Genomic DNA, 19,754 nt, shown 5'->3' on the forward strand with positions numbered 1-19,754 from the left:
GTACCAGTAGCGTTGAGTGCTGTACGAATGACTGTGTGGTAGTGATAGTTTCGCTTTGATGGACAGCGACTTTTTGTGGTATATATTCCAGGTAATTGTGTAGGTTTTACACAATTTTTATACATTTGCTTTCTTATCTGCACTTCCATTGATACTGTTTCCAATAATTGTGCCTATATACTGAAATTGTTTAACTTGTGCAATATTGCCACACTTCATTGCAAGTGATGCCAGGTTTGGGGTCTTGGGAGTCTGTGTACTGTGTTTCTTCAGAAGAGATTTTGAGTCCGGTCTTGATGGCAGTCTCTTGAATTTTCTCAGTGGCATGGCTAGCTTCTTCAGGTGTCCGTATAATTATTACTATATGTCAGCAATAGCAAGGCACTTAATATAAGCGAGTACAAACATGTGCTTTGAGCAGTGGTTAAGCTTATACTAAACGAAAAGTTTTACATGAATTAAACTCTGTTCTTCGCTTGTATTGTTACTTGCTCATCTGTGGTTTTATAGAAGACTTGAGTACTCTGGGGTGCCACATACAGCATTTGTAGCTTGATGATCTGCTGTGACGTAGGGATTTTGTGTGTCGAACTCCATTTGTTGCATGCTGCCTAAAGTGAACCTCAAACAAATAACAGTAATACAAAACGCATTTGTGAATGTATACAAGATAAGTTTTTTTGACTATGCAAGGCCCATTTAATTGTTATTAAAATTGTAATAAAATTAGTTGTTTAATTCTTGCTCATTCTGTAGCCAAATTCTGTATCCACTTTGTTCTCTGAAATGGCTAAAGAATATGTGAATGAATAGAAAAGGGTGCATATGATATCTTTGGTGATGATGATTTGTTGTGTTTCAGGAAGTGAAAGCTGACTGGGCAGGCGAGACAAATGTTGGTGAGGAAGTGGATAACACTGTTAACTGGAACAATCAAGACAGAGAATTATTACCTCCTTGTGTTGGTTTAGTGAAGACAGCTCAGAAGTGTGTGAAGAGGATTGGCTCTGCTGCCAGATCGAATTCAAACTGTGAAACAGATCAGAATATTGCACAGCTAGATGATTTAGCAACTTTAGTGCAGGGACTGAGCCCCATAGTGGATGACTTTGTGTCTTCCGTGTACCCACCAATGAACAGGAATGCTGTTAAAACAGAGGTAAGCTTATGAGGAAATGTGACATTCTCTTGTATGTACCACATTTTAGGTCAATTTACAGTGATGATAATAACTGAAAGCAAACTAAATGATATGTAGGCCAAATCAAATAATGGGAACTCCAGGTAGGAATATCAACAACATTCCGGCCTGAGCTGCTGGAGTTGGCGGTCATGCGTGCGTGAGGTGTGCTTGCTTGTGTGTGTATGTGTGGTGTGTTTCTTTTGTTGGTGAAGGCTGTGGCCAAAAGCTTTATGTAAGTGTCTTTTAATTATGACTATCTACAACTTAAATTGTTTTCTTTACAAAAAGTAGCAATCCATCTTTTCCTACATTGTTGATCTGTAGGCTAAATATCTGTTGTGTATCGTTATCCCCCCTTTCAGTAAGTACTTAGTCACAGAAAACTTCTAATTTCCCATGAAAACTGAATAGGAAATTGAGAAAAGCAGGAGCAAAACAAATTTCGTAATGGATAGCTACTATTGTTTGTAACAGGGTTTTGAGGATCAGTAGTAATATCTGGCAAACAAGAAGTACTCTTCTTTTTTCTCACTGAAGAACGATGTTTATGTATTGTGAATATCAGCTATTGGCCTGAAGACATTATAAAGAAGATAATTTAAGCAATGTGGAAATACAAAACCAACATATCTTAGTTAGACTGATACACCTTAGGCTGTACTGATGTTTGAAGCAGGAAAGAGGTGGGCGAGGGGGAGAGGGAGAAGAAAGTAAACTTGGCAGACGTGAAAATAAGATGAAAACATTGTCAAAGCTCATCTCTTTCTAAACTTCAGTTGCAGTCTTGAAAGGAAAATATGAAACAAATTGAGTAGAACTGGTGTAAATTACAGATTAGATGGCAAATATACTTCGTAAAATAAATATAAGGTGAAAAATATTTGTATGAAACCACATTTTGCACAGGTGGTAGTAGAGTTTTATGAAGTATTTCTGAAACTTGAGGCAAAGGAAAATGAGATCTAGACACACACACACACACACACACACACACACACACACACACACACACACACACACACAAAACTCATAACTAGTAACTCAGATGATATGCGAGTTTCATAGTTACGTATGTAGTGTACACTGTATGATGGTTGATACTTGATGTACCGTCAAACAGGGTGATTTCGGACGGTTTTGTCATTATTTTGATTGTAACTTTTGTATAAGTTGTTAGATTAAATTGATTGTTATGGAAGTGGTAGGGTATATGTGTAACGAATAAAATATCCCATAACCAGAAAGTCTATGTGTAGGTCTATTTATCTGAGGCAGTTAAAGTGTCCGAAGTCGCCCCATGGATATTGGGGTGATTTCGGACACATGCGTTTTTTAAATATCTGTCGGAAGTTACAGTTTATAGAGGGCGAATTCGGACACTTACTGACATTTTACACATGGTGGGAGATTTTCCAGCTTTGCCTTGATATTGGAGAAAAACATCTTAACAGTCTCTTTGTTCACTTCTGCACGAGCTCGTTTAATATTTTCGCTTAAGTGAACGGAAAGATCTTCTGACTGTTGTTTGAGAAATAAATGCACCCATTCTTCTCCTGGCAGATTATTATGAAATTTCTTCTCTTTTCGGCCAGATTTATCAAGGTAGCCTTTAAATAAATATATAATATCCAATTTAGTGAAGGGAAATCCCCAATGTGCAGCCCTCAAGATACCTTGCTTCAAGATTTCTTCTTCTTCTTTTTCTTATTTATTTAGCACTGGCTGTCCTCCCATTATTTTCGGATGTACTTCCTGCACTTTATTTTCTAGGGTTGATTTAGGTATACCGTACAAATCACTCACTTTTCTGTACGATAATTTACCACTCTGAATATCACGAACCGCTTTATCTAAAAGTTTTGGGTCATAATTACACCATACTGTAATACTGTAGCACCTCTCCTGCTCTTATACGTTCTTGGCATTGTCCAAAATCACCCCAGACAGTACACAGTTTTACAACAACCCTCGTTATTTTATAACCTTGCACGAGAAACTCGACAAACTTGTACAAGAAATTGTCTCAATGCTGTTAGCAACTGAGCGTATTGACAATTACGGTTACAATAACGTCCCGTTCAGCGCAACAATAGAAAGCTTCCACTTTACAATAATGCATGGATTTTTAATACTGAGACTGTTCGTCAGTTATTCACCTAGGGAAACAATTGATGCAAAATAAAAGTTGTGGAAAGTGATAAATGCATTCTTGCGCTTCAAAAAACTGGCGTACAGATGTTAAAATAAGTAACTCTTTCTTTCTATGCTGTGGCAAAGAGCAAATAAGCCATAGTGTCCGAATTCGGCCCGGTGTCTGAAATCACCCCATTTTGCGGTAATAAAATAAATAAATAAAGCAGATAACAGTTGATACTTGGTATAATAAAATAAATAAATAAATAATGCAGATAATAAGATTAAAACTATATGGGACATTGTCAAATGGGAGACAGGACAGTTAGTTATTGTACAAGATTCTGTAACAATGAAACTAAATGACAACGTTGTGACTGATAATTCACATGTTGCAAGTACTTTAAATAATCAGTTTCTAAATATAGCAGTAAATATAGGCTTAAATAGTTCAGTTGAATTAGCAATATAATATATTAAAAATGTCATTCCTCAAAACTTTAAACAACTAAAAGTTAACTCAACGTCCTTCATGGCAATTATACATTTCTAAAAATTCTAAAAAACAAAAGCTTTTGCGAAGTTGATGGTATTTCAGACAGAATTTTGAAAAGTTGTTCAACTTAATAAGTAATGTCCGTAGTGATATATGCACCACTGGCACAGGGAATTTTTCGAAGCAGGTTAAAATATGCAATTGTTAAACCACTTCATAAAAAAGGTGACAAGACAGAAGTAAACAATTATTGTCCAGTTTCCATACTGACAGCATTTTCCAAAATATTCAAAAAAGTAATGTACTGAAGAACAGTTGCACACTTATGCGGAAACAATTTCCTTAGTGTATCAGAGTTTGGATTCGAGAAATGTTGTTCGGCTGAGAATTCTTTTTATACATTCACTCCTCAAATAGTGAGAACCTTAAATAGTAGTAGTAGTAGTAGTAATAATAATAATAATAATAATAATAATAATAATAATAATAATAATAATAATAATGTCTGGTCAAAAATAAAAGTGACGCGGACCTAGATCAAGCGTGACTTCCTTTTAACTGTACGGTACATGTTACATTGCATTTAGGAACTTTTGGGTTATTGAACATGTATCAATAATTACGGATTTCTGTAGTTGTGTATATACATTTGGATGTAGCTGTATTGCGTTGATGTACTGGTGGATATTGTGCGGTATGACTCCTGTAGTTGATAGTATAATCGGTATAATGTCAACTTTATCCTGATGCCACATATCCTTGACTTCCTCAGCTAGTTGGATGTATTTTTCAATTTTTTTCTCCTGTTTTCTTCTGTATATTTGTTGTATTGGGTATGGATATTTCGATTAGTTGTGTTAATTTCTTCTTTTTATTGGTGAGTATGATGTCAGGTTTGTTATGTGGTGTTGTTTTATCTGTTATAATGGTTCTGTTCCAGTATAATTTGTATTCATCATTCTCCAGTACATTTTGTGGTGCATACTTGTATGTGGGAACGTGTTGTTTTATTAGTTTGTTTTGTGGCAAGTTGTTGATGTATTATTTTTGCTACATTGCCATGTCTTCTGGTGTATTCTGTATTTGCCAGTATTGTACATCCACTTGTGATGTGATCTACTGTTTCTATTTGTTGTTTGTAAAGTCTGCATTTATCTGTTATGGTATTGGGATCTTTAATAATATGCTTGCTGTAATATCTGGTGTTTATTGTTTGATCCTGTATTGCAATCATGAATCCATCCGTCTCACTGTATATATTGCCTTTTCTTAGCCATGTGTTGGATGCGTCTTGATCGATGTGTGGCTGTGTTAGATGATACGGGTGCTTGCCATGTAGTGTTTTCTTTTTCCAATTTACTTTCTTTGTATCTGTTGATGTTATGTGATCTAAAGGGTTGTAGAAGTGGTTATGAAATTGCAGTGGTGTAGCCGATGTATTTATATGAGTGATTGCTTTGTGTATTTTGCTAGTTTCTGCTCGTTCTAGAAAGAATTTTCTTAAATTGTCTACCTGTCCATAATGTAGGTTTTTTATGTCGATGAATCCCCTTCCTCCTTCCTTTCTGCTTAATGTGAATCTTTCTGTTGCTGAATGTATGTGATGTATTCTATATTTGTGGCATTGTGAACGTGTAAGTGTATTGAGTGCTTCTAGGTCTGTGTTACTCCATTTCACTACTCCAAATGAGTAGGTCAATATTGGTATAGCATAAGTATTTATAGCTTTTGTCTTGTTTCTTGCTGTCAATTCTGTTTTCAGTATTTTTGTTAGTCTTTGTCTATATTTTTCTTTTAGTTCTTCTTTAATATTTGTATTATCTATTCCTATTTTTTGTTGGTATCCTAGATATTTATAGGCATCTGTTTTTTCCATCGCTTCTATGGAGTCACTGTGGTTATTCGATATGTAATATTCTTGTTTAGTGTGTTTTCCCTTGACTATGCTATTTTTCTTACATTTGTCTGTTCCAAAAGCCATATTTATATCATTGCTGAATACTTCTGTTATCTTTAGTAATTGGTTGAGTCGCTGGTTTGTTGCTGCCACTAGTTTTAGATCATCCATGTATAGCAAATGTGTGATTTTGTGTGGGTATGTTCCAGTAATATTATATCCATAATTTGTATTATTTAGCATGTTGGATAGTGGGTTCAGAGCAAGACAGAACCAGAAAGGACTTAATGAGTCTCCTTGGTATATTCCACGCTTAATCTGTATTGGCTGTGATGTGATATTATCAGAATTTGTTTGGATATTAAGTGTGGTTTTCCATTTTTTCATTACTATGTTTAGGAACTGTATCAATTTAGGATCTACTTTGTATATTTCCAATATTTGTAGTAACCATGAGTGGGGTACACTATCAAAAGCTTTTTGGTAATCAATGTATGCGTAGTGTAGCGACCTTTGTTTAGTTTTAGCTTGATATGTCACCTCTGTGTCTATTATCAGTTGCTCTTTACATCCTCGTGCTCCTTTGCAACAGCCTTTTTGTTCTTCATTTACAATTTTGTTCTGTGTTGTATGTGTCATTAATTTCCGTGTAATGACTGAAGTTAATATTTTGTATATTGTTGGAAGGCATGTTATGGGGCGATATTTAGCTGGGTTTGCTGTGTCTGCTTGATCTTTAGGTTTCAGATAAGTTATTCCATGTGTAAGTGTATCAGGGAATGTGTATGGGTCTGCAATGTAACTGTTAAATAATTTATATATAAAAACAAAGATGAGGTGACTTACCGAACAAAAGCGCTGGCAGGTCGATAGACACACAAACAAACACGAACATACACACAAAATGTCTGCTTGTGTCTGTATGTGTGGATGGATATGTGCGAGTGTGCGAGTGTATACCTGTCCTTTTTTCCCCCTAAGGTAAGTCTTTCCGCTCCCGGGATTGGAATGACTCCTTACCCTCTCCCTTAAAACCCACTTCCTTTCGTCTTCCCCTCTCCTTCCCTCTTTCCTGATGAGGCAACAGTTTGTTGCGAAAGCTTGAATTTTGTGTGTATGTTCGTGTTTGTTTGTGTGTCTATCGACCTGCCAGCGCTTTTGTTCGGTAAGTCACCTCATCTTTGTTTTTATATATAATTTTTCCCACGTGGAATGTTTCCTTCCATTATATTGTTAAATAATTTAGTTAGATGTGAATGTGTTGAGGTGAATTTCTTTAGCCAGAAATTTGTTATTTTATCTTTTCCAGGGGCTTTCCAATTGTGAGTAGAATTAATTGCTTGGGTGACTTCATGTTGCAAAATTATGACTTCCGGCATTTGTGGTATCATCTTGTATGTGTGTTTCTGCTTGATCCACCGTGCATGTCTGTTATGTTGTACCGGGGTTGACCATATGTTGCTCCAGAAGTGTTCCATGTCTGTTATGTTTGGTGGATTGTCTATTTTAATGTGTGTGTTATCTATTGTTTGGTAAAATCTCTTTTGGTTTGTGTTGAATGTTTGGTTTTGTTTCCTTCCATTTTCACTTCTTTTGTAGCTTCTAAGTCGTTTGGCCAATGCTTGTAATTTTTGCTTCTTTTCATCTAATTGCTCTATCACTTCTTGTTTTGAGATTTTACCTAACCTTTCTGGTTTTTTTTCTGACATTTCATTTCTTATAAATTGTGTTAGCTGTCCGATGTCTTTTCTCAGTTTTTCTATTCTGATCTGTAGCCTGTGTTGCCATGCTGGTTTTGTGGGTTTATTCTGTGTGTTGGTTGGTTCTGATCTCTGCCTAGTGTGTATATTTAGTGTAGTGAGTGCTCCTATATAAACCAGTAGTTGTAACTCTTCCATAGTTGTGTTTTCATTTAATTTGTTGTGTATGATTTTGTTGATAGTTTTTATTGTTGTTTCGCCTTGTGGGTTATTTGGCGGTCTATGCAAGAATGGTCTAATGTCTGTATTTGTGTCTTTGTATTCTATATATGTCAGCTGAAATTTCTCTTCTATATCTAACATGTGTGTCACTTCGTGTTCTATTTGTGCTTGTTCTGGTGGCTGTCTTAAGATTTCGTTTTCCTCTGATTGTTTAATTGATGCGTGTTGGTCTTTGTTTGTTTGCTCTGGGATGTTTGAGTCCTTTACTGGGATGTTTGAGTCCATTACTGTATTTTCTTCTTCTTCTAATTGCACATTATTTTGTTCCAGTGTTTGTTGTACTTGTTGTTTCATGTTTTCTAATTCTGACTGGGCTATCCTGTTATTTTTTATTATTACACGGATCTGATCAGCTAGTCGTTGTTCTGTTAAAAATTTTAATTCCGGGTATCTGGTAATAAATGTTGTTTATACTTGTGATCTGTATCCAGTTGTGTTGGTTCCTAGGTTTGTTGCTTGGTAATAACAGAACATGCGGTTTCGATTAACTTCATCTGACCATCTTATCCTCTGTCTTTGTTTTCCTTCTAGGGTGGTTGCAGGAAGCATATCCTTCAAAACACCTCTATTTGGATTTAAATCATTTTCCAGTTGGCTAGCAATGTCGTTACCATTGTGGGCGGGCATAGGGTTCAAGCGTCGGCCCCGACCATGACGGCACTTGTCCGAGGCTTCTTTAGTTCTGTCCTGAACCAAGTAATCACACTAAAAAGGGGTGTTAGCCCTATTAGTGGTTTGTTCTTTTCGTCGCCTTTTACGACTGGCAGAACATACCGGAGGCCTATTCTTTTCCCGGGCCTCCACGGGCTTTATTATTATTATTATTATTATTATTATAAAACCTGTGGAGGCCCGGGAAAAGAATAGGCATCTGGTATGTTCCGCCAGTCGTAAAAGGCGACGAAAAGAACAAACCAGTAATAGGGCTAACCCCCCTTTGAGTGTGATTAGCTGGTTCAGGACAGAACTAATGAAGCCTCAGACAAGCGCTGTCATGGTCGGGGACGACGCTTGAACCCTATGCCCGTCCACAATGGTAACGACATTGCTAGCCACATGGAAAATGATTTAAATCGAAATAGAGGTGTTTTGCAGGATATGCTTCCTGCAACCACTCTAGGAGGAAAACAAAGACAGAGGATGAGATGGTCAGATGCAGTTAACCAACACCTCATGTTCTGTTATTACCAAGCAACAAACTTAGGAACCAACACAACTGGATACAGATCACAAGTATACACAACATTTATTACCAGATACCCAGAATTAAAATTTTTAACAGAACGACGACTAGCAGATCAGATCCATGTAATAATAAAAAATAACAGGACACCCCATTCAGAATTAGAAAACATCAAACAACAAGTACAACAAATACTGGAACAAAATAATGTGCAATCAGAAGAAGAAGAAGAAAAAAATACAGTAATGGACTCAAACATGCCAGAGCAAACAAACAAAGAACAACACGCATCAATTAAACAATCAGAGGAAAATGAAATCTTAAGACAGCCACCAGAACAACCACAAATAGAACACGAAGTAACACACATGTTAGATATAGAAGAAAAATTTCAGCTGACACATATAGAATACAAAGACACAAATACAGACATTAGACCATTCTTGCATAGACCACCAAATAACCCACAAGTCGAAACAACAACAATCAACACAATCATAGACAACAAAATAAAATAAAATTCAACTACGGAAGAGTTACAACTACTGGTTTATATAGGAGTACTCACTACACTAAATATACACACTAGGCAGAGATCAGAACCAACCAACACACAGAAGAAACCCACAAAATCAGCATGGCAACACTGGCTACAGATCAGAATAGGAAAACTGAAAAAAGACATCGGACAGCTAACACAATTTATAAGAAATGAAATATGAAACAAAAAACAAAAAAGGTTAGGTAAAATCTCACAACAAGAAGTGATAGAGCAATTAGATGAAAAGAAGCAGAAATTACAAGCATTGGCCAAACGACTTAGAAGGTACAAAAAAAGTGAAACTAGAAGGAAACAAAACCAAACAGTCAACACAAACCAAAAGAAATTTTAGAAGACAATAGATAACACACACACATTAAAATAGACAATCCACCAAACATAACAGACATGGAACACTTCTGGAGCAACATATGGTCAAACCCGGTACAACATAACAGGCATGCACGGTGGATCAAGCAGAAACACACATACAAGATGATACCACAAATGCCGGAAGTCATAATTTTGCAACATGAAGTCACCCAAGCAATTAATTCTACTCACAATTGGAAAGCCCCTGGAAAAGATAAAATAGCAAATTTCTGGCTAAAGCAATTCACCTCAACACATTCACATCTAACTAAATTATTTAACAGTTACATTGCAGACCCATACACATTCCCTGATACACTTACACATGGAATAACCTATCTGAAACCTAAAGATCAAGCAGACACAGCAAGCCCAGCTAAATATTGCCCCATAACATGCCTACCAACAATATACAAAATATTAACTTCAGTCATTACACAGAAATTAATGACACATACAACACAGAACAAAATTATAAATGAAGAACAAAAAGGCTGTTGCAAAGGAGCACGAGGATGTCAAGAGCAACTGATAATAGATGCAGAGGTGACATATTAAGCTAAAACTAAACAAAGGTCGCTACACTATGCATACATTGATTACCAAAAAGCTTTTGATAGTGTACCCCCCTCATGGTTACTACAGATATTGGAAATATACAAAGTAGATCCCAAAATTGATACAGTTCCTAAACATAGTAATGAAAAAATGGAAAACCACACTTAATATCCAAACAAATTCAAATAATATCACATCACAGCCAATACAGATTAAGCGTGGAATATACCAAGAAGACTCATTAAGTCCTTTCTGGTTCTGCCTTGCTCTGAACCCACTATCCAACATGCTAAATAATACAAATTATGGATACAATATTACTGGAACATACCCACACAAAATCACACATTTGCTATACATGGATGATCTAAAACTACTGGCAGCAACAAACCAGCGACTCAACCGATTACTAAAGATAACAGAAGTATTCAGCAATGATATAAATATGGCTTTTGGAATAGACAAATGTAAGAAAAATAGCATAGTCAAGGGAAAACACACTAAACAAGAAGATTACATATTGGATAACCACAGCGACTGCATAGAAGTGATGGAAAAAACAGATGCCTATAAATATCTTGAATACAGACAAAAAATAGGAATAAATAATACAAATATTAAAGGAGAACTAAAAGAAAAATATAGACAAAGACTAACAACAATACTGAAAACAGAATTGACAGCAAGAAACAAGACAAAAGCTATAAATACTTATGCTATACCAATATTGACCTACTCATTTGGAGTAGTGAAATGGAGTAACACAGACCTAGAAGCACTCAATACACTTACACGATCACAATGCCACAAATATAGAATACATCACATACATTCAGCAACTGAAAGATTCACATTAAGCAGAAAGGAAGGAGGAAGGGGATTTATCGACATAAAAAACCTACATTATGGACAGGTGGACAATTTAAGAAAATTCTTTCTAGAACGAGCAGAAACTAGCAAAATACACAAAGCAATCACTCATATAAATACATCGGCTACACCACTGCAATTTCATAACCACTTCTACAACCCTTTAGATCACATAACATCAACAGATACAAAGAAAGTAAATTGGAAAAAGAAAACCCTACATGGCAAGCACCCGTATCATCTAACACAGCCACATATCGATCAAGATGCATCCAACACATGGCTAAGAAAAAGCAATACATACAGTGATACGGAAGGATTCATGATTGCAATACAGGATCAAACAATAAACACCAGATATTACAGCAAGCATATTATTAAAGACCCCAATACCACAACACATAAATGCAGACTTTGCAAACAACAAATAGAAACAGTAGATCACATTACAAGTCGGTGTACAAACTAGCAAATACAGAATACACCAGAAGACATGACAATGTAACAAAAATAATACATCACCAACTTGCTATACAACATAAACTAATAAAGCAACATGTTCCCACATACAAGTATGCGCCACAAAATGTACTGGAGAATGATGAATACACATTATACTGGAACAGAACCATTATAACAGATAAAGCAACATCACATAACAAACCTGACATCATACTCACCAATAAAAAGAAGAAATTAACACAACTAATCGAAATATCCATACCCAATACAACAAATATACAGAAGAAAACAGGAGAAAAAATTGAAAAATACATCCAACTGGCTGAGGAAGTCAGGACACGTGGCATCAGGATAAAGTTGACATTGTACCAATTATACTATCAACTACAGGAGTCATGCCACACAATATCCACCAGTACATCAATGCAATACAGCTACATCCAAATGTATATATACTACTACAGAAATCTGTAATTATTGATACATGTTCAACTACCCGAAAGTTCCTAAATGCAATGTAACATATGCCATACAGTTAAAAGAAAGCCACACTTGATCAAGGTCCGCGTCACTTTCCATTTTTAACCTGACATAACGTCTGAGAAAGGAAAGAAATAATAATAATACACCTTTTTATATCTCCAAGGCTTTCAATTGTGTAGATCATGATATTCTCTTAGAAAAACACATGTTCTATGGAACTGATGGGTTTACACATAGCTGGTTTGTGGTGCAAAATTCAGACAGTTTCAGAAAGGTAGAACATCTTAGTAACTGGGGTAAAGATCAGAAATAGTCCCACAGGGTTCAATTTTGAGTCCACTCAAGTTCCTTTAGTATGTGAATGACCTTCCACCTAACATTCAACAAGCAAAATTGGTCCAGTAAGTAGGTTAGAATGCTCCAAATTTTTGGATGTACGCAATTGATGAAAACTTGAACTGGAAGAAACATATTATCGAGCTTCTCAAATAACTATTCAGCTACTTTCACTCTTCATATAATTGCCAATCTTGGAAACAAACGCATCAACCTCCTGACATATGTTGCTTATTTCCATTCTGTAATGTTGTACGGAATAATTTTCTGGGATAACTCATCACTTAGAAAGTATTGATTGCACAAAGGTGGGCAGTAAGAATAACGCGTTGTTCACCCATGGACATCATGTAGGCACCTCTTTGAGGCATTTTATCTGTGTTGTTGCAATACATATTTTCGCTAATGAAATTCATCATAAATAATCCATCACAATTTGAGAAGAACAGTGATGTACATACCTACAACATTAGAGGGAAAAATCACTTTCATTACCCATTGTTAAAGCTGTCAGTGGTTCAGAGAGGAGCAATAAAAATTTATGTCTGACAGGTGGTGAAGCAAGCTTTAAATCTAATTTAAAGCCATTTCTCTTGGACATATTCTTCTATTCCACTGATGAATTTCTACTTAAGAGCTTGTAACCAGATGTTAAAAAGGAGACTTGTTTTTCAGTGTAGTGGCATGAGTAGGTATAAAATGATAATCTGTTCATTAATGTTAACACAATCGTGTATACATTTCCTTTAAACTGACTCATTCCACGTAATTTCGATAAAAGAATTGTTCAAATTAACTAACTGATCACTGTCAGTTTATGTGGGCATAGGACATGCAATGGCTATTCACTCATATATGTTGTTTGGTGACTCAGTGGTTAAGTGTCCGACTATGGATTCAGAGTAGTGGGTTTGATTCCTGGTCAGCCTGTGATTTCTGTTTGTTATTTAGAAATTCATTCACTTCTTGCAGTGTATGTTAAAGTGAAAAATTTGCACCACGGTTAGAGTTCTACGTTAATCTGTTTTTTCTCTTGTAACTGGCTGGATAAATCAGTTAAATGGATGGGTGAAGGCAAGAGCATACCACCTCCAGTAGCACCATTCTTTTTAAAGCACTGTGGTGTTCAAACTAACCTTTGTGTTCATGGTAGCTTTAATTTTTGCTCAGTGCTAGAATATTCTGGACGGAATATAAACAACTGAGCTTAGTTGGATTATAGGGTCAGAAGTCACTTTCTTTATCTCCTTCAGTTTCTTTTTTAAATGGCTGTTCACTATGCAACACTCCATGTTTTCCAAAAGATTACCTTTATGCATTTTACTGTTTTCTGCCTTGATTGAATTTGGAAATTGTGTGATTCTTTTATTTCCTCCCTCCATTATGTTTATTGTGTGTTGTATGGAGTGGGCTGGTGTATTCATCTTTCTAAGTTGTTGGCAAAACCGTTTTTATGATTTTGTCATAAAAGGGAGTTGTATTTACAAAGAATTACTCACTAGAGGACATAGAGCAAAGCGGCATTAATGGGTGACGAGTAATATTTTTACTAGGTCCCGTTAATTTGTCACTCACCAGAGAAAACACTCTGTTATAGAGTTTACAACAGTTGTATTTTCCTGGAAGTTGTAATATGGTACCCAACAGCTGCTGGATACATTTGAAAAATTTCTTCAGGCATATGCTGAGCTCCAGGCTATGCAGTGTATTCCCTAAAACCGTGTTCCTGTTTGTTGACTAATTACATTAGTATTCTGCAAAACACTGTGGAATGCATGGCAGAGAGTATTTCCTATTGTATCATGTTATGGGCTTTCTTCTCAATACTGGTTCTCGAAACATTGTAAGTAGGCTCTCACACTGAGTCTATTCAAATATCAGCTAGTTCATTTTTTCCCCACATTTTAATGATAACTCTCCCATAGGTCAAACAAACCTTTGATTGTTTGTGCTGTCCTTTTTGTCATGTTTAGTGTCCCCTGTTGTATTTGGTAGGGGTGTCATATTAGCTGTAACCAAGGATAGGTTGCACAAGTGTTTTGTTAGCAATTAAAATTGAAGTAAAGATAGGTAGAGCACATTTTCCATTGTTTTTGTTTCAAAATTTCCCTAGTAAAATATATAAGATACAGAGTATATTGTTACAAACTTATGAGTCCGGTTTCTCTCACTAAAATGAGGGGAAAAAACAAAAATCACTGTTTTGTGTTCTTAAGGAAAGAATTTAATGTAAAGTTAAAGTGTCATATATTGATGAGAAAATTTTAAAAAATATGCCTTCCTTACTTCTAACAGTGTATGTACTTGTTAGGTCATAAACTTCCAAACACTGCTGTTGAATGGTATGGAATAGTGTCACAAGTTTCCAAAACACTTACTGCATAAATCAGCCACTGTAGGAGATCCCAGTGGACTGATATTGCTGGGGTATCCTCCCCTACCTGTTTTATCTGCTAGGTAGTTTTCCTCCAGTGTGTCTCAAATAAGGTCTGTATTGTACTGGAGCCCTATAATGCATAAAGTGCCATTATTACTCTTCTAAAGATATTAACTGTTTGATCATATTTGATATACTGACCAAGAGTTTTGTATAGCTACAGATTTCTCATGGCAAAAAATAAAAAAAATAAATCAGAACATTCATTGATTCATGTGTAATGAAAATCTTCATATTTCTTTAAAGCATTTCTTTGAAATTCATTAAAAATGCCATCACATAATATACTCTTGGTACCCAGCATTGCTGCCTAACCAGGAAAGGAAGCACTAGCAGGTTAATAATTAACCCAAGTAACATAAAAAATTCACGGTCTCAAAATTATTAGAAGGTATTCATTGGAACACAGAATAGTTACAACTTGTGAAATTGGTTTGGAGAGGGGAGAAAATTGTCCCTTTCCCAAAAAAGTCCCCAGTATTCACTTTTGGACTGTACATGTCATTTTTACAGTAAAAGGAAACCTCACCTGATGATAATGTAGAGAAGTAATTGCATTTTTAGTTACGTTTATGCCTTGCAAAAATGTTGACAGCCATTTACTAATCTTATATTTAGAGAGAATTAGTCCACTGTCAGCCGTCATGAGAAAATCCTCATTAGTTGCACAGCTGAATTGCTAAAAAATGTTGGAGAAAACTGATAGGAATGAAAAATGTGGAACTGTTTGAATTGGTAAGTAATACATTGAATGCAAGTGTACAGGCACTGTTAATGTGTCACAAATGAGCCAGAGTTGCTAAATTCTCTTTATAATGCAGTAAAAGAATGCCCCCCCCCCCCCCCCCCCCCCGAATAGTGCAGCAGAAGAAAAATATTAAATGGTTGAGAATTTGTGTATGGAAGAATATTCATTGATTAGGACAGACAGATTCCTTCCATAGGAAGAGGGGAGACAACAGTCTGGTACTTTTCATTTACTAATGGTACTAGGAAAATTTAGCAATATTGTTCCTCCTACATATAACATGGATCGACATTTGCCTGATTGTTGTTCCCCACAGTTTCCTGGTAGCCATGCACATTTTTAATGTCACATCGCCTTCACTTGTGGAAATAAGGAAGAGTCATATAGGACATCAGGGTTATAGGGAGGGTGCTCAGTAACTTTGGAAGTGTGATCCCTCAATAGACCACCAATTCCTTACACCAAAATATTTAGAAAATGTACCTGAACAACATCTGAAACTTTGTCAGAGTTTATGTGCATCTCACATCATGTGGACTTACACTGCTACTTGTTTTAAATGTCGGAATGTGTTAAGAAATAGATTGGTGCACATAATGACCTTTTTAACTAAAAAAATATTACTTGTGTTGTTTTTGTCCAAAAAAATAAAATGTATCAATAATTTATAATACTATGAAGTTCTAGTACAGTTTTATGAGTAAAAACTGTTAACTGTGTGAGAGGTTGAATAAAAGTTAAACTTGCACAGAACACATTTATTAATACACTTTGATTAGTACCACATTATACAAACATGTCGCCCTCATGTTTGCCAACAACAGAATACCTGCTCATTGCTCTCAGAGCCCTCTACCATACGACTTGTCTGCCAAACACATAGGGTGTGTACACTACACCAGTACCAAAGCAACTTAAAATATTTGAGGGCTGTGACGCATACTGTCTTAATAACCCCCCCCCCCCCCCCCCCCCAAAGAAAGGTAAATAAATAAATTTAAAAATTAGAAATGGTGGTACGAAAGATTAAATAAAATTTTCGGTAGTGTTCAGAGGGAATAAATTAAAATGTACAATACTAGACATAATAAGGGTGAGGATGATATGGATATACTGAAGGCACTTAACCACTATACTATCATAGCAAAAGTAACACTGAAATAACATTTTATAATTATTTACAAAATGTTCATGAAATGTGATGGTCACCTGGTTGTCATTAGTTTCATACCATTAATTTTAGTTTTTGGCGTTAATTAAGTGTGCTGTCCAACACAGACGCTCTTCAATGAAAATGACACCTAAAATCAAATTGAATGAAAAATACCATCCTCTAGGACTGCACTGTGTTGCCATATCTCACTGGGACCATAAAGTGGTTGCACAACAGAGTTGTATTGGGCAGCAAATAAATCATATTTTTTCCGTGAATTAATTTTTAAATGTTTACCCATTACAATGCTACGTGCAAATGTAAGGGCACATTACTCCAATTTTAATATAGTTTTAGTAATTCATGTTAATCATTAGAAAATTAATATGTAAATGTAAAGCATGGTACCTTTACCACAATTTGTCCCAAGCACAATCCTTCTTTTACATTTTGTAAACCTCGCTCTTTTATTTCCACATTTAAATCAAAACAGATATAACTCTCCTTTCATTAGTAACGTGTCATTAATGCTACTGTAAAGTCATCATTACAAATCACTATCAGACACTACATGCCTGCAAATACCATCCTCTTGGGACTGCACTGTGTTGCCATATCTGACTGGGACCATAAAGTGGTTGCACAACTGTCCCTCTCGATGCAAGTCACTGGTCGCTGGTCACCCACAAAATAGTTGCCGTCCACTGAAGAAATTGGCTGTCGAGCTTCTGTTTCGTTATCTTAAAAATTCTTCTTTGTCAGGTACAGCACAGTAACTTTTAATTACATCTCTTCAGCAACAATCATCTTCATAATAAAAGATTTTTGGTTTGTGGATTAATATGTGCAGTTACTTTCTCCAATTATTTATTTATTTGCTTGCCATGGGCAATGCCACAATAATTCTTCATGTTAAATGGGACCCTTTCTTCCAAAAATCTTCCTTATCAGTTTTTGTTTAATACTTCTTATTTTGCATGTTTGTCTTTTGCAGTGTGTTAAGTGTTTTCTTTACTTCCAGCAATTAACTTGACCCATCTCCTACCAAGAAGCCAAAAATGTAGGGTGTCATTTATTCAGATACATAGTTTACCTCTTTTTCTTTATCTTTGCATTTGGTGTTTCTCAGTCTTCTGATCTCTCTGTTCTGTGTTGCTGTTAAAAATTGTTACATGACATATCTAATCTCTACCAAATAACTTGAGATTTCAGGAGTATTAATAATTTTTGTGTTTTCTTTAAGAAATGTACATAAACTCATTTGCTAGAACACTTTGTTAGCTCAATGTATCATATCCAAACTTGGAATCATAATCAGGGAGAATGGCAAAGACTTAAATTAACACACAAAGGAAATAAAGACCTTAGCTGCCACTGGGCATTGATTTACATCAATGGGCAAGTTCAAAATTTGTTCCTGACAGTGATTCGAAGATGAGTCTCCTGCGTACTAGGCAGATGTGCTGACCACTATGCCTCTCAAAGAAAGTTGCTTCTCGTGGTCCGCCCTAGTACATCTCCTGTCAGAGCCAAATTCTCAGCTTTCTACTACACATTCTGATGCGGCACCCCAGCTTATTAGCCTTTTTATTTGCAGCATCTCACTGATTCCCGTGAGAGTTCAAGATTGGTGTGCACCTGCACTTAAGGGATCATTGGCCATTATCACCTTAATTATACATGACTTAATTATTTAGGTTTTTCATCTAGCGAAGTCACAGTGGTTTCCTTCTCAAAAACACCAATATGCTTGCATAGAGCCTTGACACTGCAAATAAAAAAATAACAACCCCACACAATATGTGTACTTTTACATTGTTTGTTGTGGTCTTCCGTCCGAAGACTGATTTGATGCAGGTCTCCATGCTACTGTATCCTGTGCAAGCCTCATCATCTCTGAATAACTATTGTGACTTACATCGTACTGAGTCTGCTTACTGTATTCATATCTTTATCTTCCTATATAATTTTTATTCCCCTCTCCCAAAACATTCTCTCTCTCTCTCTCCCCCCCCCCCCCCCCCCCCCTCCCCTCCCCAGCACTAAATTGGTGATCCCTTGTCTTAGAATGTTTCCTAACAATTGACCGCTACATTTGGTCTAGTTATGCCACAGATTCCTTGTCTCCTGAATACTATTCAGTACCTCCTCATTAGTTATGTGATTTACACGCATAAAATTCATCATTCTTCTGTAGCACCAAATTTCAAAAGCTTCAATTCACTTTTTGTTTAAACTGTTTATCATTCATGTTTCACTTCCGTACTTGGCTACACTTCATACAAATACTTAACAGGAAAGACTTCCTAACACTTAAATCTATATTCGATGTTAACACATTTCTTTTCTTCAGAAGCACTTTCCCTGTCATTGCTATTCTACATTTTATATCCACTCTACTTCAGCCATAATCATTTATTCTGCTGCCCAAATAACAAAACTCTTTAATTCGCTCAGCATCACCTGATTTAATTCGATTACATTCCATTATTCTTGTTTTGCGTCTGTTGGTGTTCATCTTACATCCACTTTTACATGCAACACCTTATTTTATGTCTCAGTTAAAAGTATCATTAATAGGTAAGATGATGTGGAATACACATCACACCTCTGGAGTGGGACAATCATCACAACAATCACAACAAAATTGAAAGTTTTGTGATAATGAGAACCCCCCCCCCCCCCCCCCCCCCCCCCCCCCCCCCGTTCCGCCTTATTTTCCATCCTACTACTATTGAGTGGCCGTAATTTAAATGGTCACAATCATAAAATTTAACTACAATAAGGAAAGGTAATTATTCATTAGTCATTAAAACAATGATGTCAATGAGTCAGAATACTTTCTTTCCTCTTATTTTTTAACTCTCTTTATTTTTATTTTTCAGGCACTGAAAGTGGCAAAGCATTTACAACTTCTGCT

At 35.9% G+C, this 19,754-nt stretch overlaps 1 protein-coding gene across 1 annotated transcript in view; it reads left to right on the top strand.

Moving 5' to 3' along the window:
* The window catches only part of LOC124593504 (cyclin-D1-binding protein 1 homolog), a gene marked incomplete in the record, with an annotated part of 95,402 nt that overhangs the window by 74,406 nt on the left and 1,242 nt on the right, over positions 1-19,754 (top strand). The window contains 2 exon segments of the mRNA XM_047131933.1: positions 863-1,159; positions 19,720-19,754. Of these exon segments, the coding sequence (XP_046987889.1) occupies positions 863-1,159; positions 19,720-19,754 (332 nt within the window).

This window comes from Schistocerca americana, chromosome 2 (genome assembly GCF_021461395.2).
Source record: "Schistocerca americana isolate TAMUIC-IGC-003095 chromosome 2, iqSchAmer2.1, whole genome shotgun sequence".
Classification (NCBI taxonomy): Eukaryota; Metazoa; Arthropoda; class Insecta; order Orthoptera; family Acrididae; genus Schistocerca; species Schistocerca americana.